The sequence below is a fragment of the Cetorhinus maximus genome, chromosome 16 (assembly GCF_964194155.1).
Source record: "Cetorhinus maximus chromosome 16, sCetMax3.hap1.1, whole genome shotgun sequence".
Taxonomy (NCBI): domain Eukaryota; kingdom Metazoa; phylum Chordata; class Chondrichthyes; order Lamniformes; family Cetorhinidae; genus Cetorhinus; species Cetorhinus maximus.
Window position 1 is genome coordinate 60,345,317 of NC_135894.1, and position 26,459 is coordinate 60,371,775.

Genomic DNA, 26,459 nt, shown 5'->3' on the forward strand with positions numbered 1-26,459 from the left:
CAATTTTGTTGACTCTTAAATGCCCTCTGAACTGGCTTAGCAAGTTACTCAGTTGTACCAAATTGCTACAGAAGGGTCAAAAGGAATAAAACCGGACAGATCACCTGGCATCAATTTATGCACTGGATGCAACAAGCCCTGTCAACCCTGCAAAGTCTTCCTTTATTAACATCTGAGGGCTTGTGCCAAAATTGGGAGAGCTGTCCCACAGACTAGTCAAGCAACAGCCTGACATAGTCATACTCATTATATCATTGCTTACAGTAAATGTCCCAGACACCCTTATCACCATCCCTAGGTATGTTCTATCCTATCAGAGGTTGCATCATAGTGGTATACAGGTGGGAGGGAGTGACCCTGACAGTCCTCAACTTTGACTCCAGGTCCATGAAGCCTCATGACATCAAGGCAAACATGGGCAAGAAACCTCCTTCAGATTGCTCCCTACCTCCCACCCTCAGCTCATGAATCAGTAATTCTCCATATTGAACACCATCTGGAGGTAGCACTGAGGATGGCAAGGGCATAGAATGTACTCTGGGTGGGGAATTCAATGCCCATCACCAAGAGTGGCTCAGTACACCGCTACTGACAAAGCTGGTTGAATCCTGAAGGACATATATGCTAGACTGGGTGAGGGAACCATAAAGAGGAAATAAAATGACTACACCTTGTCCTCACCAACCTATCTGTCGTAGATGCATCTATCATTGAGAATATAGGTAGCAGTGGTCATTGCACAGTCCTTGTGTAGACGAAGTCCCGTCTTCACACTGAACCTATCCTCCATTGTGTTGCATGGGACTACAACCATGGATGGATTCAGATCAGATCCAGCAGCTCAAAACTAAGCAACGATGAGATTCTGTGGGCCAACAGCAGCAGCATAATTGTATTTAACCATGATCTGTAACCTCATGGCCATGCATATTCCTCTATCATTACCATCAAGCCAATTGATCAACCCTGGGTCAGAGTGCAGGAGGGCATGCCAGGAACAGCACCAGGCATACCTAAAAATGAGTACCAACCTGGTGAAGCTACAACACAAGACTGCTTGCATGTCAAAATAGTGGAAGTAGCATGCATAGACAGCATAGACAGAGCTAAACAATCCCACAACCAACAGGTAAGATCAAACCTTTGCAGTCCTTTGCAACTAACAGGAGGATCGTATATCCACAAATATCCCCCTCCTCGGGAGCAGCCTAGTACATCAGTGCAAAAGACAAGGCTGAAACATTTGCAACCATCTTCAGCCAGAAGTGCCAAGTGGATGGTCCTTCTCCAGAAACCCCCAGCATCACAGATGCCAATCTTCAGCCAATTCGATTTACTCCACATGATATCAAGAAATGATTGAAGGCACTGGATACTGCAAGGACTATGGACCATGACAATATTCTGGCGATAATACTGAAGACTAGTGCTCCAGGACTAGCTATGCCCTACCAAGGTGTTCCAGTACAGCTACAACACTGGTGTCTACTGGACAATGTGGAAAATTGCCTAGATTTGTCCTGTCCTCCAAAAGTACAACAAATCCAATACAGCCAATTGCCACCCCATCAGCCTCCTTTCTATCATCAACAAAATGATGGATGGTGTCAAGAACAATGCAGTCAAGCGACACTTACACAGTAATAACCTACTCACTGATGTTCAGTTTAGGTTCTGCCAGGGTCACCCAGCTTCTGACCTCATTAGAGCCTTGGTTCAAACATGGACAAAAGAGCTGAACTCAAGAGAGGATGTGAGAGTGACTGCCATTTACATCAAGGCAGCATTTGACCAAGTGTGGCATCAAGGAGCCCTAGTAAAATTGAACTCAATGGGTATCAGAGGGAAAACCCTCTACTGGTTGGAGTCATACCTAGGAAAATGGTGGTGGTTGTTGCAGGCCAATCACCTCAGCTCCAGGACATCACTGCAGGAGTTCCTCAGGGTACTGTCCTAGGCCCAACCATCTTCAACTGCTTCATGAATGACCTTCCCTCCACCATAAGGTCAGAAGCGGGGATGTTCACTGATGATTGCACAATGTTCAGTACCATTTGCAACTCCTCAGGTGCTGAAGAAGTCTATGCCAATATGCAACAAAACCTGGACAACATTCAAACTTGGGCTGATAAGTGGTAAGTAACATTTATACCACACATGTGCCAGACAATGACCATCTCCAACAAGAGAGAATTTAACCATCTCCCCTTGACATTCAGTGGCATTACCATCGGTGAATCCCCCATTATCAATGTCCTGAGGCCTACCATTGACCAGGAACTGAACTGAACCAGCCATGTAAATACCGTGGCCACAAAAACAATTCAGAGGCTGGGAATTCTGAGGCAAGTAACTCACCTCCTGACTCCCCAAAGCCTTACCATCATCCACTGCACATCTCAGGAGTGTGAAGGAATACTCTCCGCTTGCCTGGATGAGTGCAACTCCAGTAATAGCTCAACACCATTCAGGATAAAGCAGCCCACTTGATCAGCATCCCATCCACCAACTTAAAAGGTTACACTCGCCACCACCAACACACAGTAGCAGCAATGTGTACCATCTACAAGGTGCACTGCAGCAACTCACCAAGACTTCTTTGATAACACCTTCCAAATCTACAACCTTTACCACCTAGAAAGATAAGGGCAGCAGATGCATGACAACACCACCAAGCCACACACCATCACAAATTGGAACTATACCACCGTTCCTTCACTGTCATGGGAGCAAAATCTTGGAACTCCCTTCCCAGCAGCACTGTGGGTGTACCTACACCACAGGGACTGCAGTGGTTCAAGAACTCAGTTCACCACTACCTTCTCAAGGGCAATTAGGGATGGGCAACAAATGCTGGCCTCGCTAGGGACACCCACATCGTGTGAAAAATTAGAAAAAAAATAATTTATAGATAGATACATTTTATAACTATATGTCTTATAATTATTAATAAATAAAAATGTATATTTATTACAAATATATAAATAATTCCATCAGTGGCAATGAATACAGTTGCCATGCTCTTGTATTTGAATTAACTTCCTAAATTTTCTATTTTGGTCTGTATCTCCTCACTTTCAAAGGCTTCCACAGAACCTATCTTTTCACACCTTTGATTTCCTTTCATTCCTGCAAAGCATGTATTCCATTCTTCACATTATAATAAACTTGGTGTATCGGATAAATTTCTTGTCAGAAACAGTAAACTTTATTTACAAAGCTCCTGATGAAGCTACATGCTTGAAGCAGGTTCACAACTAGAAAGCTCCACCCCTAAGATTAGCCATGCATGGAGCTGATTTGTCTGTACAGTTACGTCATATCAAAAAAAAATACAGAAAGGGTTTACTTAGTCATTACATTCCTCCTCCTTTAATTTTATTTTACATCTCTTATTTGCAAGAATACCTTAATCCATAACATATACAAATATACACAGTTCATGAGATTATAGATTAAGGCCGGGATTTTCAGTGCCTGCCGGTGTAGATCATTTTCGGTGGTGTGAGCGGACAATATGGCGCAATTGGCTTCACGACAATGTGAAACCAGTTTGCAATCGTCCGCTCAGCCTGCCCAACATCAGACATCGGCAAGCTCATTGTAATACATCTGCAAATCATTATTAGACCAGCCCGCCAGAATGGTTTCCCCCCCCCAACCCCCCTACTGAATCGTCACTCCATGTCAGCGGGAAAACACGCCTATGCGATTCCCAACAGCACATAAGCGACGTGCACCTGGTGGGCTGCACTTCTTTCAAGACTTCAAAGTTTGTTTTCCACCCTTGCTTCAGTCAGCACTTGCAGTCATCAGCGCCAGGCTTCACAGATAGCACCACATCACTTTTAGTGGGGCTCATGGCAGGATTCTACCTACCAGATCAGCCATTTGTGGGTAGCTTTTCAATGGCTGCAGGAATAGGTCTTGCTTGGCAAAGGGAGAGAAGTGGCCTAAGGCAAGGGAAGAGGCCGCAGGATGAGGGCAGCATTGGGAAAGGGAGGGTAACCCAGGGTGTGTGAGAGTGGGGCACATGTTGATCTGTGCAAGTGGCCTCAAGATGGTGAGGGCTGAGGAGGCAGTCGCCAGAGGAGATGTGGCCAGATGGACATGTGTGGGTATGTGTGCGAGAATGGGTGGTGATGTCCCTTAAGCTGCCAGTGAGTGAGATGCCAGTGAATGCGTGATGGACTTGAATAGGTGAGTTTAGTGTGATGAGATGGTTGCCATACTCTGGCTGCATGGGTGAGATCATTCATCCTCTATCTGCATTGGATGGCTAACCTCTTCTGTGCTGCATTGGCACTGATCACCAATGCCACCGCCTCCCAAGCCTGATTGGTCACACAGCTGCCCATCCTGTGGCCAGAGCGGGGATAGCGGACATCACGACAGGACTCCATGGCATCCAAAAGGCATTCCAGTGATGTGTATTTAAACCTGGGGGCTGCAATCTTTTTGCCTTTCGTGAACATCTTCCCTTCAGTAGTTTTGGGCTGGAAGCACTGAGATGTGTGCTCGCGTCTGGGCTTTAAATATGACGCCCGGCGTGATGAAGCGGCGAGGTGATGGTGTGGTGGGTGAATGAGAGCCTGTCCGCCATGGAAACGGCGTGTTTCCCGGGAATGCATAACTAATGCAGCGGGTTTTAGACAATACGACGTGAAAACCCTACTACTGCACTTAGTGCAAAAGTCTTTGAGGTGGTATTCTAATTCGGTTACAGCGATGTAGCTCTACGACTTGAGATTCTTCAATTGGATCGACTTGATCAGGAACTGCGACATCATGGACATCCACAGACAATGGTAGTTCAGAATTATTTACTTGAAAGAGACATCAGGTGTGCCTATTCTATTTTGGTCTGGAACTTCAGGGATCAAAGGTTGGATTTCAATTTCAGGTGGAGTAATTGGTTCTTGGAAAGTCTCTATTTCTTAGATGATCCACATGTTTTTGAACAATCCAGTTTTCCACTTGGTATGACACAGGTCCTGTTTCAGAGACAATTATACCAGGAACCCATCTAGGTCCAATTACAAAATTTCACACAAAAACTTTCTCCCCACCCCACCCCACCCCCCCACACAGTAAATTTTCGAGCTTTACTGTAAATATCACGATTCACTTTCTGACTACTCTGGTTCTTCTCCACCCTCCCCTCTAAATTAGGGAACACCAGACTCAATCTTGTACGAAGGCGGCGTTTCATTAGTTATTCAGACAGTATTGAACCCGTAGTTGGATGAGGAGTTGTGCGATAGCTGAGGAGAAATCATGAAATTCGTGTTTCTGAAATTCCTTCGGATAATTTTTTTCATTCCTGTTTTAAAAGTTTAAAAGTACTGCTCTTTCTGCTAATCCATTGGATGAGTGATGATATGGTGCTGTTTGGATATGTTTAATCCCACTTAAATTCATGAATCTCTGGAATTCCTTACTAGTGAAAGCAGTGCCGTTATCCGAAACAATGACTTGCGGTAGGCCATGTATACTAAAACATTGGCACAGCTTTTCAATAGTTGCACGCGATATCAGTGATCTAACTTCATATACCTCCATCCACTTAGAATGCGCGTCGATGATCACTAAAAACATGGTACCTACAAATGGACCTATATAGTCTATATGTAATCTAACCCAGGATCGACCAGGCCACTCCTACAGATGCAGTGGAGCTGAAATGGGCAACTTCCATTGTTGCTGACACTGGAGACAGTGTTTAACTATTTTTTCTATATCACTATCTATACCTAGCCACCAGATGTGGCTTCGCGCAAGCATCTTCATTTTTGAAATGCCTGGATATGCACTGTGAAGCCCTGTCAAGTGTGGTTCTCTTCCTTGCAAAGGGATGACAACTCTTGCTCCCCACAAAAAGATACTATCTTGACAGTTTAATTCAGTTTTATGGGCATAGAATTTTTTTAATCCTTCAGAGCCTTGTGCATTTGACCATCCTTGCAATACCTGTTCTTGTACCCTTGATAAAATTGGATCCAGGTTTGGCCAATTCTTTATCTGCTTTGCACAGACCAGCGAGGAGTACAGGAAATTCAGCACAAGTACAACTTCTTGAGGCACTGGAGCATATATAATGGTATCTGGCAAAAGACGACAACTGAGGACGTCTGCATTTGCTTTATGCACACCTGGACGGTGCATAAAAGTGTACTCATATGCCGACAAAATCAAAGCTCATCTTTGAATTATAGCAGAGGCTATCGGCGGAATTGCTTTATCTTCACTAAATAAACCCATAAGTAGCTTGTGATCTGGCACTATGGTGAAATGTCAACTGTGCAATTTTGATGGAATTTCTTTATTCCAAATATTACAGATAAGCCTTCTTTTCAAGTTGTGAGTCACCCTTCTCGGCTGCAGAGAGGGTTCTGGAGACATAACCTATTGGCCTTTCGGATCCGTCTTCCATCCTGTGTGACAATACCACTCCCACACCGTATGGAGATGCATCACAGGTTAAAATTAATTCTTTTCATGGGTCATAACGTACTAGCAGACATAATGAGTGTAATAGCTTCTTGACTTCTATGAAAGCTTCTTCTTGTGGCACGTTCCATGGCCATCTATGGTTCTTCTTCAATAATAAGTGTAAGGGGACTAACACTGTTGGCAAATTTGGCAAAAAGCGACTATAATAATTTATCATGCCCAAAAAAGACTTGAGTTCAGTGACACTGGTAGGAGAGGGCACCCCCTTGATTACCCCAACTTTCTCCTCTACTGGATGCAACACTTGGGCATCCACTCGATGACCCAAAATAAGTGACTTCAGTTGTTTGGAAAGGACATTCTTTTTTCAATCGTGGCTCAGAAGGCTAGGTCCTTCACCTGTTACAACAATCACTGGCAGCTGGTCTGTCTGTGGCCTGCAGGATACAGGTACAGAGGTGATGCCTCTCACCTGGATTGCCTCTCCAGTGTATGTCTGAGCCGTGGTTTGCTCCAGATTCAGTGGCTGGGTATCTTCGCTTAAGTATTTAAAGATGTGTTCTCCCACCACTGTGGTCGATGCTCCAGTGTCAACCTCCATGACTAAAGGCTTCCCATTTACCTGAAGGATGACAATGATTGGTTCAGTTTTTACTGCCTTGAGATTGTATGGGGAATATATATCAGTATCAGCAGCTTCTGGTTCTTTTATATTGTGCATTCCAATCATCTTGGCCTGCTGTCTGATTGGCTGACTTGATTTCACCCTGCATTGCTTTATAACATGCCCTTTTTGTGACAGTGGTGGCATTCTGCCTCTTTAAATCTGCAGGTTTCCAGTCCATGGTTACCCCCACAATCAGTAACAATTTAATTTCTGAATCACTGGTGAGATGCTTCCAGTATTCCTTTTTGTTTTTTGAGCAGTAGAGACTGTTTCCAGTTTCACGGTTGTCTCCCTGGTTTTCATGGCACACCCGGCAGTAGGTTCCCACTCCAACTGAAGTTTGGCCCCATGTTGCACATTCTGCAAAGTCTGCAAGTCCCCCTTGGCACTAGCACCATGTCCATGGCATGTTTCAGGTCAATATTAACTTCTGCAAGCAAACTGCGCTGAGTGGCATCGTCGTGTATGCTGAAAACTAAACGATCTCGCAACATGTCATTGAGAGTATCTCCGAAGTCGCAGTGCTCGGTCAACTGTTTTAACTTTGTGAAATACGTTGCAATTGACTCATCCGGGTTCCTTACTTAGAGCTGAACTTGAATCTTTGCATAATCACCGATGGCTTAGGTTGAAAGTGTGCTTTCACGAGGTCCACCAGCTCATTAAAAGATCTAGAATTTAGCATGTTCGGGGCCATCAGACTACTTTTGAGGTTATACGTCTTGCTCCTGCAGACTCTCAGAAGAATTGCCTTCTGCTTCTTCTCTGCTGTTATTTCATTCACCACAAAGTAGAAACCTAGGCGCTCTGTGTACTGACTCCAGTCTTCCATGGATGAGTTGTATGGGCCAATTCTGCTAAGAGTGGCATGACTAGTGAGTATACTTTTCTTTCCTCCCTTAAAAATCGAAATGCTCACATTCAAGAGGCAAGATGCAGCACTGGAGCTATTTATTCTCATCGCCAGTTGTAATAAACTTGGCGTACCAGGCAGGTTTCTTGTTCGAAACAGTTAACTTTATTTACAAAGCTCCTGATGAAGCTACATGCTTGAAGCAGGTCCACGACTCAAAAGCTCCACCCCTAAGATAAGCCGCACTTAGGGTTGAGTCTGTACAGTCACGTGATCCCAAAAACAGTATGAAAGGTTTTACCCACAATCACTACACCATTCATAAGGGTTTTGGGATGTTATGAAACATTAAAGGTGCTATTTGTGCAAACATATATTGTGCAAACCTTGAGGAGATTCAGAATGAACAATTCAATTATATTAACCTAGACACCCAGCACAAAGGAAGATGGTTATGGCTGTTGGAAGTCAATCATTTCAGCTCCAGGACATCACTGCAGGAGTTCCTCAGGGTAGTGTCCTAGGCCCAACCATCTTCAGCTGTTTCATCAATGACCTTCCTTCCATTATGAGGTCAGAAGTGGAGATGTTCGCTGATGATTGCACAATGTTCAACACCATTCGCGACTCCTCAGATACTGAAGCAGTCCACAAATGCAGCAAGACCTGGACAAAATCCAGGCTTGGGTTGACAAGTGGCAAGGGATATTCATGCCACACAAGTGCCAGGTAATGACCATCTCCAACAAGAGGGAAACTGACCATCTCTCTTGACGTTCAATGGCGTTACCATTGCTGAATCCCCCACTATCATTAACCTTAAACTGAACTGGATTAGCTATATAAATAAGAGCAGGTCAGAGGCTAGGAATCCTGCGGTGAGTAACTCACCCCCTGACTTCCCATAGTATGTCCACCATCTACAGTGTGATGGAATACTCTCCACTTGCCTGGATGAGCGCAGCTACAACAACACTCAAGAAGCTTGACACCATCCAGGACAAAGCAGCCGCTTGATTGGCACTCTATCTACAAATATTCACTCCCTCCGCCAACAAACGCAGAGTGGCAGCAGTGTGTACCATCTACAAGATGTACTGCAGGAACTCATCAAGCCTCCTTAGGCAGCGCCTTCCAAACCCACAACCACTGCCACTGAGAAGGACAAGAGCAACAGATACATGGGAATGCTACCGTCTGCAAGTTCCCCTTCAAGCTACTCACCATCCTGACTTGGAAATATATCGCCATTCCTTCACTGTCACTGGGTCAAAATCTTGGAACTCCCTCCCGAACAGCACCATGGGTGTACCTACGCCATATGGACTACAGCGGTTCAGGAAGGCAGCTCACCATCATGTTTTCAAGCGTAATTAGGAATGGGCAATAAATGCTGGCCTAGCCAGCAACGCCCATATCCAATGAATGAATAAAAAAAAAACAAGGACCATCGCAGCATCACGCAAAAAAAACAGGTCAAGATAATGCAACATTTTTATTTCTAAGGCTGTCTTTAGAAGGAGCACCCCTCCTTTCTGAAAGCCAGAACCTGAGACAATCAGGTTGCGTAACAAAAATGGCTTTTAACATCGGAAATACAATGATTTTTTTCCGTTTACTATAAAATTCAAGGGACCATGTTGAAACCATGTATAGTTTCAGTTCATTGGAGTCTCACAATTAGCATGCATTTCTGATTTTAGCAATAATAGCCTCAATATAACAAGGTTTTGCAGGTGATGCAAAATGCTTTGCAAGAAACAACATTTGTAGGCAATGAGACAAGCCTCCTTTTAATACTATAATTTTGGTAGCGGGGTCTCACACGGAATTTTATGTTCTTTGATGCTCATCTCATCCGTATCAATTGGCTGCACGAGTAATCCATCAGTGTAACCTGCTAATGTTACATCTTTATAGATTGATTTCTGTTGGAACAGTTGGCATCAAAAGCTCCCTTGGCAAGTTTGGTGCCCTGGGCCAGTGCCAAGGCACATCCCATGGCACAGCCTTCTGCTGATAACTGGAGGGTAAAGCACAAATGCAGGCGTGGACTTCTTAAGCCCTGCCTTAGAGCCTTGTGCATACATCGTAGAACACCAACCAAAAGACCCAAGAGGCCAAAGATCAAAACTCATTTTCTTCACCTTGCTATCAAGGCCTCATTGAAGGCTTACAGTGCAAACTTCCTGAGGTATCACTGGGTGTGGGTGTAGAGTGATCTCCCAGAATCCACCCAGACACTTGCTTTTTGGGTTCACAAAGAATGTGACTTGGTGAGTTCCCTTAAAGTTAAATCATTACTGGGAAAGTGTGCATTCACTTGCATGATACAACCTTGCTGGTAACAAACAAGCTGGACATTGAGTGAAATCATTTCTTATTCTCATAAATTATGGGATTTATTGAGGGAGCCACATGGGTGCATTTGGATCTTGGGGAATCTAGCACCTCTATAAAATTGCGGGGCCTTTTCACCATGTCATCAGTCATCCATAGAGATGTAAATGGGCTAGTTTGTTCTAGCAGACAACCTACCTGTGAAAGGCTTCATGCATCTGTGTACACATATTGGATACTGGCACTAAAGACCCCACTGGTTGCTTGGAACATCCCCATAACATTAAGGTTCTGGTGGGGGTGGGGCAGCAAGGTACAGGGTTGGGGGGGGTGGTGTTGTTAATTCACAGCCAGTGATAGTGGGGTACCTATGGCAACATTTCCTTTAAGAAGCACAGCCTTAGCAATACTGCCTTATAAATAAAAGTAGGAGGGTCTCAGCCTGTATATTCTGAGGTGGTGTTATCAGTGGGAGTAGGTATCACATGCCTCCTTTGTTGGCAGACCAATGTTCTCCTTCTGTTGTCCCCTTCATCCAAAATACAAAAGATGCAGGGTTAGTCGCAAAGGCAAACCTATTGCTTCCTCTTTGGAGCTTGGAGAAGTAACAAGAGCTCTAAGGCAGAATGAACAAAAGGTAGATACTGAAGCTGTTCTCAGCAGCAAAAATAAAACAATTACAGAAATTCATCTGAGAAATAAGTTTGTTCTGAATCATTTCACAATAGAAGCTGAATTCTTTACTTTCACCCTCAACATTACTGCCTAACAACACTGGATTCTCCTTTAGACAAACATGATGCATAATATAATAATGGTAAACGAGACACAGAATTCCACCTTCATTTAAATACACCGAACCATTTTAGGGCTAACCAGGGGTGTAGTGCCAAATTTTGAGGTGCCAGAGCTCTAAGAAAATGTGTTGGCTATATCATTTCTAAATCTACTGTTACATGGTTTTCCTGTATATTAATCATTAAAGTTCCAAAAATCAGAAAAACTATTTTTTTTTAAAGTGAAAATTATTAGTGCCAGTAGGCACTTTATTTTGAACGGTGGTATTTTGAATCATTAGTCTTTAGCGTAGCTAGAATTTCGTTATGCAATATTTCACAGGTTGAGTATCGTTATCTGAAATCCTCAGGGCCAATCGCGTTTCGGATTTCAGATCATTTCGGTTTTTGGACACCACATGTAGGACCAGGCCTGTTTACATTACAATAGTCTAAGCCAAGGCTAGCTACAGTCTAAAGTAAATAAAATTACTAGAAAAGTAAGATGTATCACTGAATAATAAATACAGAGTACCTGTAATAAGTTCTCACCCATGGTACCATCTGTGATTCTGCTTGTAGGAGAGGGTTCAGAGTGTCGATGTACTCTGCTGGGAAACATTCTTGAATAGTTCTTCCAGCTTCATCTGCCTCATCAGCATTGTTTTTTTGTTTCATAAGTTTGTCTTTTATTTTATAGGTTAACATTATTTCTTGCTTACTTATAAATGCACTTTGTTCGAGTGCATCTATCAACCCGTCACACATCTTAATAATATCATCTATGGGTACTTTCTCTACCTGATTCACTATGCCATCCTCATCATCATTGTTTTATCAAGTTGATCTTGATGTAATACCACTACTGCAATCTCCCAGTCAGTAAAAGGATGTACGATGGGAGCATTGTTATCAATGTTAAACACTTCCTCAATATCCTCGGCCTCCAGGGTATTCATATATTCCATTGATAAACCTTTTGCATACTTAAGGGTTTTCCTGATATTTTCCCTTGTTCACGTGACAAGATTCAAAATCTTCATCAATATTATCATCTTCAATGAACATTGTTGCAGGCCAAAGGTTGTGCCAACCGTTGGTCAAGGTGTCTTTATCAACAAGGCACCATGCATTAACAGATGAATAGATGGCAACCTTAACTGTAAATTCCTTTTTGAAGCCTTTCACTCCAAGCCTCTGTTCACAGCACCAAGCATACTATTCAAGAAGGGGTCTTTATATTTACATTTCATGGACCAAAGAATGTCTTGCTCCATTGGCTGAATTAATGACGTTACGTTGGGAGGAAAGTAAACGGCGAAAATGCTGTTCTTCATGGGGAGCTTAGCGGGGGGTGTGCTGAACAATTGTCCAAGAGCAACATGATTTTACACAGTTTTCTTCAAGTCCAGCTACCTGATAATATTCACATGTCTCTGGTGCAAAGTGGTTGTGAAACCAGTCAGAAAACATATCCCTGGATACTGTTTTATTGTCATAGTATTGAACAGGTAATGTCTGAATACCCTTGAAGCCCCTGGGACATTTACTCTTCCCAATTACAGCCAATTTACATTTGTGTGTGCCAGCCTCACTGGCACAACCAAAGACACTCAACCCATCCTTAGCACCCTTAACCCCCATTAGTGCACTCTCCTCAGCCATTGGTAGAGTTTTCCTAGGGGAATACCGTCAGAACAGATTCGTTTTGTCAGCATTGTAAATTTGTTCAAGCAAAAGGTTTTCATCTGAAATTAGCATAGCAAACTTATTAATTTTTCAGCGGCATCATGGTCTGCAGATGCTTTAATCACCACAAACTTCATACTATGGTGCTTTGATCTTGAATTTCTGAAACCTATGCTTCACAATAATTTCCACAACGAGTTTGGTTCCAAATTTCTGCTAGAGGAAGAGGCTGGTCTTGACCTTGAGCCCTTTCCTGATTGGTGACATCACAGCCATGTTGTGACATATGGTGTTGGATCCCAATGCGTCGGCCCCCGGGGTGGAGGGCAGGGGGAAGGATCTGTGTAGTCTGAAAAACAAGTGCTGATGCCTGGCTTAAGCGAATTTTTGAGCGGTTGGTGTTATAATTAAGTTAATTTGACTGAATCCTCGCCCACATACTGCAGTACTGCTTGGAATTACTTGTGTGCAAATGTAGTAATGGTCATAAATCCAAGGGAATGTGTCATCTAGTTTCCTCCACACAATCTCTGAATGCATTGATTATAGAAGCTATTGATACTTACTATTAAAACTTAAACCACTTGCAAAGAGAAGATATTGCCAATTCTCTGTAACCTGCTGACATTTCAGCTGGCCAATAGTCTTTGTCAAGAACGCACAATTGGTCAATCAGTCAGAAATGCATAACTGGTTTGGGCTGCAGAGGCTGAACGAGTCTTTCAATTACATGGTTGTGAACATTAGATTTTCTAAATTATTAATGAGACTGGTAAGAAACTTCTGATAATTAATGCTGATAATCATACTCTTGCTCTCTAACGAAACCATTCCAAACTTTCCTTGCTCTCAGTCCACGCAAAAAGTGTATGCTGTGAAGGATCAATTTGTCTGCATACGCAATTATTGTAGGGTGTTTCTGCAAACACTGAGAGCATGCCAAGTTCATGTAATGTGTCATACATGTGTCAGAAGTCTAAGAGAAACTGTTTGAGGAAATTCTCTGAATAGACCCTCATAGGTTTTCCTGTCAGACGCAGACATTGTTTCATTTTATATTGCCAGTTCAAAATGAAGGCATAATACTTCATATTTGCACCACACAACCAACACTGTTCGAAATGAACTTGCTACCCATCTGGCGCTTAAAATTCGGCTTATTTTGCAGATTTGTTGTTTTAATTCAGTAGTGCATTCTGCCAGCTGATTGAGAGGTGATCTTTATACACAGAGTATAATTTGTCACTTTCACATTTCAGGTAAACTACTAGAGCAGTTTTGCTACTTAGGCTGTTCATCAATAAGAATCAAAATTTTACCTTTTATTACTTTGATATGCTGGCAAATTTTCTTCCTCATCTGGATAGCCATGTGGTCAATAATTTCTGCAGCACCATAGCGGGAATGCAACCGAATTCCCATGTCTACCCATTTGCACTTTCAGATACAGCAAGCCAAAGTGGTCAAAGTGGTCAGGGTAAGGTCTGTTGTTTTGAGCCAAGTAATATGCAGAATGGAAAACTACACAAGTTACCTTTAGATGAGATGCGTTCAGATTGTCACAATTTTTTCCAAGAGTGTCCTCATTTGCTTTTTCAGCAATACGCTGCACAGTGATGTGGGCTTTAGACAGTTTGTGTTCTACAATTTTTTTTCCAGAGAGATTTTAAATGCTCCATTGTATGACATTTGGTACAAATGCCATTCATTCGCAAGTCTCAATCCCTTAGATGTGATAAGTGATAAGCTACCAATATTTGCACACACTTTACACCCAAGTTTTTAACCCTTATGGTCTAAACAAGAATATGTCTCTTTTTGAATCTTCCACATTTCCTCTATCAACACATCCGCACAGGGATTCAGACCTGCCATTGTATCAAGCTCAGATTCAGATTTATACTGTGTGGTCAATTTTGAATCTGACTCTGAGGCAGCTGCAGCACTGGAGCACTGCTGCCCATCATCACTCAGTGTGACAGTACTTGAATGTTCTTTACTTTCTTCATTTTCTCTCTGAAAGGAGGTTATGCTTTTTTTGTTTCACAGTCATTGTGCTCCTATCAGGCAGTTTTGAAGGTTTGATTGTTTCTTTTCCATCAATTACACATATAGCAGGTTCTTGGGCTTGGAAATTTTGGAAATTGTCCTGTTTCCTATGGGCAGCTGTTAACAATTCTGACTGAAGCCTTTTTCCCTTCAGGCTGGCAGTGAGTACCAAGTAGGCCAGTGAATTTTAGGCCGTTTTACTTTATAAGCTGTTAACCTGCCACGTCGAAGCGCTGAGAGCCAGGCGTCAGGGAAAAAAAGACAAAATACATAGACACTAAACAGGTGATGACTGGCACACAATGCAGCAGCACTGGAAACGGAAAGCAGATTTGGTGATTTGTTCACCTCCAGGGTTTCAATCTCACCTTCTGCAATTCCTCTGGATCTCCACGTACACACAACCTTCACCTTCCAAGCACACTTTCAGATCCTCAGCCGTGTCAAGCAGAACACCACTGCTCCAAAGGCCATCAGTAAGGAGTCACCAAACTTCGGCTACCTCCTCGGATCTTCAAGGCTTCTTTCAAGCTCACTTTTCTTCAAGTCTGCTCCCCAAAGCTCTTTCTTTTAACTGGAACCTTTTTCCCTGCTCCTGTCATTTATCTTGACTCAGTGGGATCTACCTCTGATCCCTATCTTTGTCCCTTATCTGCGACTTTGCTTCTGGGACCTTCGCTGTCCCCCACTCTGTGTCCCACTCCCCAGGACAAGTTCTCTGCAATGGCAGTCCTGCTCAGGTCACCTGACCTGTAGCTTCACGCTGTTTTGAGTTCTTTAAGCCCTTTTCTTCTGTGAAGGTGCAGAGGACCATTCCCCAGCCCGAGGAGCGGTAAAATACAAAATACTGCGTATGTGTGGCCAGTTCATGGCTTGGACATGCGTGAAAGTCCAGAGAGCTCTGCAGCCTGCTGGGAAATGTGGCCTCCAGGCCTGGTCTCCAAAGTCCCGATCAGATTGCAGCTCTCTGACTTCGAGTAACGTGGCAAGTTCCCGGCAATGCCAGTACGTTCCTTGGGCTCGGAGTTTGCGAATCGTTGGTCACTCCGGTGCGCTCCAGCAGCACTATATCCCTGGGGCTAACACTGCAGGCACTGGTCAAGAATGAGCAAGGAAACTATTTCCTGCTTATGTCTGCTGGAATAGCATCTCAAAATCAGTGGTAAAATCCAAACATATCTTTGTAATCAGTAAACACCTTCATCATATTTCCTTTGTAAAGAAGGCATCAATTGAAGAGGCCACAGAATTTTTTTCACCAGGTACATGGTTTCCAAGGGTGCTGTACACCTCAGAACCTCCGGCTGAAAAGTTTATCAGGATCCCACCCAGAAAAAGCCAGCCGCACGGCAACCATTTTACACTCGTCAGGGCGTTAATTGGCTCTGGCCAAAATTTCTGCCCCTATCTGGGAAGGAAGTCCTGTCTTAAGAGAATTTCCAGACAATCAGATTGGCCAGCAGCTCTGTAGTCTCAGCATCACCAGATTGGAGCGGTGGTCTGCTCGGACTACAGACAGTATGACCTTGTGGGGGGAGTATGACCTTGTGGGGGGAGAGGCGTCTCTGATGGACACAGGGGGACCCCCAAAGGATGTTCCACCATCTTTGCCTGATGCCAGCCCACCCAGTAAAAGCTGCCTGGCTACCTGCTTTGTGTCGGCCTTCCCTGCCACAGGTAAAATAGTGGCAGGGATGGGATGAGGCACATCAGTGGTCACTAACTGGCCACTTAAGTTCTTAACAAGCCCAAGGGTAGATGGGTCATCCAGTGCCTTCATAACCCCTGTAAAATGGGAGACAGGTCAGGGGTGTGGGGAAGTTGGCAGGCAGGCCACAGGCTACATTTTATGAACTCCTCCCCGCCTTCAAACATGATGGCAGTGGGGCGTAAAATCCAGCCCCAAGAGTCAATGTGACCGGAATTTCAAAATTAATGAAGTGGTAAGTAAAGCAGTATTATTTGAGACTGCATTTGCTGCCAGTGCCATGCATGCACAGTTGTATGCTGAAGGTAGACCCAGGTTAGCAGCCACCATCTTTATAGAGGGCAATGTGTAGCAGGGTTCATTCGCAGTCATCACTGTCCCTGGCAGCAGGAGGAGAGGATGTTGTGAATTTCTATCTTGGACTGACAGTGATAGATTTTGGAAACTCCTTTTACAGGGAGTTAGAAAGGAAGGGTTTGCAGACAGGAAAGTAAACTCTTTTCCTTGTGGGAGATTTTACTGCAGTCATGTTGGTCAGTGTTCCTCAACTCTGTCTCACTATCCCAGTAATGCAAGTGGATTTTAGGTTGCTATGAGTGTTAGACTATATTGCCGTTCCTCATTCTTCACCCTTCTGACATTCTGAGTTCCGGGCTGCAGTGTCCAACAATGACATCATTGGATTTCTGTGCATGCACCAGCCGGTACACACACGCACCTGTGTATCGGCAGAATTCTTTCGGGGCCATATTGAGTTGACAGGGGACAGTGATTATTCGAGAGATTTGCTTTAGAGGTATTCTCAGCAGAGGTTAAACATATTTTACATAAATTGGCAGTTTTCTATTCAAATACTGAAGGGTTAACACAGGAGAGTGCAATCTCGCCCCCGAGTCAGAAGATCATGTGTTTAAGCCCCTATCCAGAAATTTGAGCGTGTAATCTAGGCTGGAATTTCTGTGCTGGACTTAGGGCATGCAACACAGTCAGAAATACCATCTTTCAGATGAGATGTTAACCTAAGGCCCTGTCTGCCTTCTCAGGTAGACGTAGAAGTCTCATGGCATTATTCAAAGAGCAGTGGTATTCACCCAGTCTCCTGGTCAATATTTATCCCTCAACAATTACTTGATTTATTTCATTGTTGTTTGTGAGAGCTTTCCGTGAACAAATTGGCTGCCATTTATCTTGCATTACAACAATAACTACACTTCAAAAGCTTGATATAAATGTAAGCTTCCTTTTATTAAGTACTTACATGGATTTTTCATTTCTGTTGCTCGGTCTGATACTTCCAGGTCTACCTTCGGGAATTGAAACAAGTGCATTGTCTTCTAAATTCTTGCTTGTATTTTGACTATCGACCACGCTTTTGCAGCCATTAAGGAGTGTAACAGGACATGAATCATTGTATTTGATTATTTGATCAATTGTGTCCTGAGTCAGCAGTCCACATTCTTTGGTGACAGTAGGAGTTATCTCTAAGGATGAAACACAAGTATACATTTAATCAACAAAAAATAATTTAGGTTCTATGTTGCTTTCCTGCAAGACCAATTTGTAATTTTGAATCAAAGAAAGAACACCCAGAGCCTGAAATTTCCATTTTGCCCAGGCAAATATCGAGCAGATCAATGTAGCAGCAGAAAGTGAAGCAGAAACTAGTCCTGCCTTTGAACAAAGCACCACAGAATGCTGAAGGGGTATGCCTGGAGGAGTTTCTGCATCAATCCTAAAATTCCACCCAACAGTCTCAGTGGACTTCAGGGTATTCCCTGATCCCCTCATGTGAGGTCCTCCCAAAACTCACAACATTTCATGTATCTGGAAGGCAGTGGGCAGCCAAAGGCCACCCAAACTTTGCCCACTAGCAGCTGTTCTTAGCCCTCTTTCCTTCCATTCTGGGCAGAGAAGTGGACTGGCAGCATTTAAATGAGGCCCGGGGGGTTAAAACAGACTAGGCCTGAAACTTAGACCAGTGAACATATTGTGCACTTGCCTGGGGCACTAGCAATCCCCATCATTGCTCCATCTGCCCAATTCAGGTCAAAAATCAACCCCAAAATGATGGCTAATAACCAGAAATCCTAAAACATATTAACATTTATCATAATCAGAACTACAAGACAATTTGGCAGATCATGTCATCCCTTTAACAGATTTTACTACCGCTTAAATATTTATCTGTACTTCACATAGTATCAGTAGAAAGTAATAAAATGGAAGGCATATAGCTACAAAATAAAAATGTAAGAAACTTTGTTAGACACTTGCTTCACAATAGTGTACAAAAACCTGCGTATCATAAAAAAAGTCAAAGACAAAGTAAAGAAAAGATTTTAATTTCACACCATAGTCCACTCATACCATTTTATTAAAACATATTTGAATGGAACTCATGGCTCCCAAATCCCATGCGATTCCAACACTGTGACAGTGATTTTCCGACCAGGGGAGAAGTTAGGAAACATTTCTTCAGGCAAAGAATGGTAGAAGTTGTTACTCACAATAAGAGATTGTGGTGGAAAAATTATTCTAGGCTGGTCTTTTGGTTCAAGCTGATTTATTTTCAAGACAACTCCTCAGTGCTAGTGACTTCCAAGTAACTTCCACACAAAGCTGTTTCTGTTCCAGCTGTTTCTTTTTATTCTATTTAGATGGGATAATCTATGCCCATCACCTGTTTAACTAGCAATGGTCTTGAACAAGGTGATTGCCATGCAGCGTGATTATTCATACATTGACAGAATCCCCTCTTTTTTTAAAATTAAAACTTTGAAAAAAACATAAAGAACATTTTTTTTAAACAAACAGAAGGAAATAATGTCACGTATTTCCGCATCTATGTAGTTCCCATATTTCCTTTATCAAATATATATATTATATATATATATAAAAAACTATAAAACAAAAAAGTTTTTTTTTCATTGCATCATTATAACATAAGATCTTCTAATACATTTAATAATTTCTTAGAGCAGGCACTTCTTTTTGTAGAACAGTCTGACAGTTGGTGACTTGTGTCAACCCATTGTATCTTACAGATCTTTCTTCTCTCTAACATTTCTTTTATGCTGGCTAGGTCTGTTCTTAGCCTTTTTTCAGTGACACTTTTTGTGGAATGAACATTGTCCCAAAGAGATCGGTTATCAACATAACATTCTATGGGCAAACTTTTCTCACATTGCCCCTTATATATTTCCATCAGTATATTGGATAAGTAAACCACAATATCTAATGTTTCTACCAAGGCCAGCGTTTCAGCAGCTAAGGTGCTTTTCACTACTCTTTTTATTTTCTTGGCCTCCCAAGCCAGCAAGCAACATTTATCATTCTTTCCCACCAAGAATATGATAAATCCTGCTGTGCTAGAGTACCCATCTGGAAGATTGGCAATGTGAAACATCGCTAAAAATAACCAACCTCATATCTTCTGGATCACTCAAGGCTGGAAACTTGAGCACACATCCCTCAGAATTTACTTTTTTAAGTGTTTTATTTGCTCTCAGAAATTGCTGAACAGTAGCATGTTTCATCATGATACTTAGCCCCAACACATCATAACTAGCATCAGGCCTAGTCTGAGTGCACAACCAGTTCAACTGCCCAATCAAACTTCTCAACTGTTCCATTTTTTTCTTGGTAGCAGGATCCTCTTTTTGTGAGGATCTAAACTGAGTTATTGGGATTTGAATAACATTTCCTAGATAAGTTTGCTGATTCAATTTCACTCCTAACTTGCTCTGCTTAATGTCTAACCTATGTATTTGAAGGCCCCTGAAGCCTGACTTCCGACCTGGAATTCCTTATTTATCTTCTCGATTACACATTGTTCAAATTCTACAGAGCCGCCCCACAGGAAATCATCAACATGCATGATAAAGATCCCAGCTAGTTTCTCCTTATGGTACCAGTAGAACATCGCAGGGTCTGCTTTTAACTGAATGCAACCTGTTTTCAACAGGACAGACCTCACAGAAAAATACCAAACTCTTGACGCATCATTCAACCCGTAAACACACTTGTTCAATTTGCATAGCTTTCTTTCGACATCCCCGGCTTCCTTGGGTGATTTCAAAAATCTTCCCTTTGAAACTTCTCCCCCTATAAAAATGCAGCCTTTATATCAACTGATTTGCACTCCCACGAATAGGATGCCAAAAAAGCTTTAAAAAAAAAGTCTTCAAACCCACTTGCCCCGCATTAGGCGAGTCCACTCTGATCAATCTAATCTCCTAGTCGCTCTTCAAAGCAACGGGCTACTAATCTCGCTTTGGCCTTATATGTGCCGTCTGGGAGTACCTTTTCTGCACAGATCCATTTGTGAGATAAAGCTAGCTGTCCTCTGTCAGGTATTTCAGAATATACCCCAAATTTCTTCCAACTTTCTAACTCTTTCTGTTTGGCTTCCTTTATCAGCTTATTTTCCAATTTATTAGCAGCACTAGAATCTCTCGGTCATAAGGACTTCTACTTCTATTGAGATTGCTAGCTTGCTCTCTAGTCCTCCTTGTTAAGCTATGACCTCTACTCACATTCCTCTTCCTTTCTGGACTGCTACTATATGATCGTTCTCCCATGCAAACAGAACTGCATTCGCAAGTCTGTGATTTTTTTCTAGGGTCACGACCACTTTCTGGTCCACTGTCAGAATTCATACTGCACTTTCTGGGGTTCCACATCTTTACCTCAGTTTGCCAATCGATAGGTCTTGTCTCCTGTCCTTCATCCTGCAGATTTAGCCTAAGTTTGTATTTAACAGCGGCCTTTCCTGCTCTCTCTAAGATAGTGGCACCCCTCCACACACTGGTCCCTTCTGGCATTTTTGTTACCTTTGTTCCTATTTTGGGTAGTTGCCCTTTTGGATGAATAGCGTTGTCCTGTACTTCAGTATTACTTTGTTCATGGTCAGTCAACCCTGTATCTGCCATTGTCTGCTCCTCATAACTACCCAGTGTCTGTGTATGTGAAGTGCATGGTGCCTCCTCGTGCTCTATGTCCTGTTCAGAACCTGTGAAGGTATAGTCAGTACCAATTAACCATCAAGAATGTACCCTAACAGTTTGATTGCCGTGTTGCACAATTACTACTTTCCCATCACTCCCTATTACCTTGCCAGGTCCTTTCCACTCTTTCTGGCCTTCCCTTTTATAATATACCAGGTCCCCTATTCTAAATTGTATTCCTGATGGTCTTATGTGGTGCCGTAGGGCCTGCCGAATTTTCTCTGAAACCTCAGCTTTAATGAAAGCTTTTCTGCCTGCATGCAAAGCGTTCAGATGAGTAGAAAAGGTGGAGCTAATGCTAGTCTCTTCTGGAGCATCTGACAACACCGCAGGTAACTTCAGATTTCTTCCATACACCAACTGGTATGGACTGCATCCCCCAACCATTTGCAGAGTTCTCTACGTGCATCACCCATGCTAATGCCGTTTGCAGTTTACAACCTGGTTGATCAGCTAATATTTTATGTAACATGTCATCTATTACTGCATGGTTTCTTTCGCAAAGACCATTACTAAATGGGCTCTCACCTGCAGTATGCATAACTATAATGTTTAAATTTTCACATATATCTCGAAATTCATCATTAGCGAATTCCCCACCATTATCTCTGAGGAACCTCATTGGTGTTCCTAATCCTGTTCCTACCCATTTCTCCATGACCTTATCGACAATGGTTCTTCTGTCTTTACTATGTATCACAGCGGATAGATTAAACTTGGTTGCTATATCTATGAAGCGTAGTAAAAAAAATACCCCTATCCTTGTCCCAAACTTTCAAGTCCATTGCCACTGCATCATTAAATTCCCTGGCTAGTGGCAAGCTCACAACAGGATGCGGTGGTGTCTTGCAATATTTAAGGCAAATTTCACACTGAGCAGTGATTTGTTCAATAAGGTCATCATATCCTTTATCAACCACTCCCGCATCTTGAAGTAGAGTCCTCAGTTTCTGTGGCACTGGATGTGCAAACTGTCTATGTAATTTCCAAATGATCTTCTATTTGTCCACCAAATTCTTACTCTCAGCAGTTAGCAAAGCTTCATGAACTTTTTGATGAGAAATCTCGTGGCAAGCAGTAATGACCTGACCGAGTAAAATGTAGATCCACATTTTTCCAAGCACGACTGCTCTATCATTCTTCAACTCTAGCATCATCTGAGCCTTCTTCATCGCAGATCGACTCAACAATAGTGGCATCCCGCTAGAAACCACATCAGTACTGATAAACAGATTGATCCCTGCTACCTTACAAGGGAGGACCACCTGTTTAGAGGATGTTAATGTATTGTCATCTCCGAACCTGAAGCAGGTAGAGCTTTCATACTCCTTGATCTTCCGCTGGCCTGCCTCATCTGAGAGACTGCAGATAGCAATCAAGCCAGCCCATGCCACGCACCGTAGAGGTGCAACCACTGTCCAGAACTGCACAGTTGAAGGAATCTACCATCAAGATACTCATCACCTGATTCAAACTCTCAGTGATCAATACAATTCCATCATGGCAGTCACCATGATCATTTTCAGTTTCAGATGAATCCATCTCGTGGGTCACTCCAAAAACACAATTCCTTCACAGTGGGCAGTTCATCACGTAATGATACTGGGAATCCCACCAAAAAAAAACGATTAACCATTCTCTGGGCATTTTTTGGGTTCAAACGCCTACGATCACCGTCCCAGGCACGCTTTTTGTCCCGACTCTCAAATTGGCTAGGGTTACGATAATTTTCAGACCTCTTGTCATTAACCCCATCTTGATATTCAAATCTTCGTCTAATATTTGGCCGACCTCGAAATTCAGCCACCATTGAATCCTCTATCCTTTGTTTTACAGCATAGTTGTTCGCATTTGTTAAAGAGAGTGGCAGGGAACGACTGTTTCCCCAGAAATTTTTTCAGGGCAGCAGCCATTTGATCCAGGAGAGGTTCTTTCCCCCAGAATTGAACTCCTAATAGTATTAAAAGACTATCAACGTGAGAAACGCAAGCACAGTCCAGTAATTTAAATGCCAATACTGATTCCGGAATTTCAAGCTCAAATCTCTGTACTCTCCTGTACCATTTATCAAAATCCATAATATATTCTTCCATGGACTGATCATCTGATTTCCTAAACCTATCAAAGATCGCGCAAGCTTCATACACTTCCAATAACTCATCCTTTTTGTAAAACTTACCCAAAAATTGTAACAGCAGATTCAAATCATCCACTTTCCACTCTGAAAATACCTTACTTATCTTATTTTTGGTTGGTAATGATAACGCAAAAGCCATACCTTGCTTCTTCCAGGGTATGGAAGTAACCCAGGTCCACATTTCAGCTTCAGCCCTCCATTGCTGATAAGGTTCAGAGTCAGAAACAATTGGTGGATGGTCAAAGCTTGCGATTTTGCACCATCCTTCCACCATTCTGTAACTTAAATTGTCAGCAACAGTACACTTCTTTTCCCTCAGAGGACTGAGACAAAAAGCTTCATATACAGCAATCAGTCAGCAAAGCTTAAAGTTCATCCTCTGCTACCATGTTACTGACAATAAGAGGTTGTGGTGGAAGAATTAATCCAGGCTGGTCTTTTGGTTCAAGCTGGTTTATTTTCAAGACAACTTCTCAGTGCTAGTGACTTCCTAGTAACTTCCACACAAAGTGTTCCAGCTGTTTCTTTTTATTCTATTTAGATGGGATAATCAATGCCCATCACCTGTTTAACTAGCAATTGTCTTTAACAAAGTAATTGCCATGCAGTGTGATTATTTATACATTGACAGAAGTGCACAACTCTCTCCCACAAAAAAACAATAGACGTTAGCTCAATTAATAATTTTAAATCTGAGATTGATAGATTTATTCTCATCAAGGGTATTAAGGGATATAGAGCTAAGGCAGGTAAATGCAGTTAGAATACAGATCTTCCATGATCCCACTGAATAGCAGTGGAACTTAAGGTCTGAGGGGCTGAATAGCCTACCCCTGTTCTAATGAGTTATGTTTCCACTGAGTGAAGTTCCCTCCTGAAAGCACATAAACTGTAAAATTAGCTTTATATATCAGCTCATTTATAGATTATCCATAGCATATCATAACTGCACTGTAAACTTACGAGGAGTCGATTTTGGTTCCAGTTTTTTCGTGGTGGATTTGCAAACACCTACTAAAGGAATTTTTATTTGGTGAAATGATTGCATCGTCAATTTTATTGGGTTGTCTGGAAGCACTACTAATCCAAAAAACTCTATCGCTTGATTTACTTTAAAGGTGCCAAGTTGCTGAGCAGCAAAGCAGATGACAACATCCTGTTTGAGGAAAAAGGAGGAAAATAATTACATTTGACTTGGCTAAATCGATACCTTTGGCATAAAATCAACGTAGCAATTATTGTGCATACACAATTCTAATAGCCTGGGTTTTACACTTCTGCAATTGATCGCCCATAATTTTCTAACCATGCTTCAAACGGGGTGAAAATTCACCCACTCCTGACCACCTCCCAACGCCCCCAACCTCATTGCCACTTGTGAACCCTCAGCCCCTGCTGCCAATTCCTCTATTGCCACTGTCCTTCATCTCCCTCAAGGAGATCATTAGTGAGGGCTTTAAAGAAGCCACCCATTCTGCCCCCTTCCTCCTTCAAACAATGGTTGTCTGGTGCACTGGCATAAAATAAAGCTATTGAAACTGCAAGCAGAATAGCAGGAATTCACTTAACACTTGGCATATATGGTCGCAATACGCACATGATTAGAAGCCCTTTATATTTTTGAGTGGAGTTGGTGCCATCTATGCACTTTCAGAAAACCTTTCACCTGTCACGCTGCTGGTGAACTTCCAAGGAGAAAATGACAAAAGAGTTTACACTGACAAACAATGCTTCTCCTACATGGCAAATGCACCACTGCACTGCCAACTGATTTATTTGGTAGGTATCACCTGTGGCAGCTTGGAACAATCTGGTGGCATCTTCATAACCACTGGCAGAGTCACCTCTACGGTAGATGTGAACTGAAAGTCTAGCTAAAGGAGACAACACAACTCTGTGACTGCCTTCATCATGAAACATGCGGGGAAACAAGGACAGATCTCCTTCGGTCTAACAGCGGTAATTCTGCCTTGACCAACATCCTCAGCTTCTCAAATAACAATTCTCCTCTGGTATGTCCACCTGTACTCCAATTTCCTCTTAGATATATTTCTGCCTCCTTCAATTCTGAATGTAAATGAAATTCCATTTCCACCCCCTCAATGTTTTAATTACGCAATAAAATTGCAGCTCCCAGCAATCTTGTGCAGCAGAAAACAGTCAAAAATACAAAGAAGATTGAAAAATATATTGCAATGGATATAAAGGCATTAGAGAGGGTGCAGATAAGGTTCACGAGAAAGCTTCCACAAAAATGGATGAGGAAGTTCAGTTACGCAAATTGGAGAAGCTGGGGCCATTCGCCTTGGGGAAGAGAAGGTTAAAAGGAGGTTTGATAGGGGTATTCAAAATCATGAAGGATCTGGGCAGAGTAGATAGGGAGAAACTGTTCCCATTGGTGGAAGTATCGTGAACCAGAGGACACCCATTTAAGTTGATGAACAAAAGAAGCAACAGCAATGTGAGGAAAAACCTTTTTAATGCAGCGAGTGGTTAAGACCTAGAATGCACCACCTGAGTGCGTGCTGGAGGAAAATTCAACTGTGGCTTTCAAAAGAAAATTGGATCATTATCTGAAGAGAAAAAATTTGCAGGGTAATGGGAAAAAGATGGGGGAGTGGGACTAGGTGAATTGCGCTTAGAGGGCTAGCACAGGCATGACAGGCCAAATGGCCTCCTTATATGCTATAACCATTCTATGACCCTACAATGCTATGATAAAGGAAAACTTAATTGAAATCAATGCCGCATGTTCACGCACAACAGGAAACACTGCAATTT

At 42.6% G+C, this 26,459-nt stretch overlaps 1 protein-coding gene across 1 annotated transcript in view; it reads right to left on the reverse strand.

Moving 5' to 3' along the window:
• Positions 1-26,459, reverse strand: part of LOC144691873 (cilia- and flagella-associated protein 47-like) — a 647,761-nt gene that overhangs the window by 592,279 nt on the left and 29,023 nt on the right. Inside the window, exons 6-7 of the mRNA XM_078560450.1 lie at positions 24,642-24,834; positions 17,794-18,016 (exon numbers count right to left, since the gene is read on the reverse strand). Coding sequence (XP_078416576.1) covers positions 17,794-18,016; positions 24,642-24,834 — 416 coding nt within the window. The remainder of the gene's footprint in view (positions 1-17,793; positions 18,017-24,641; positions 24,835-26,459) is intronic.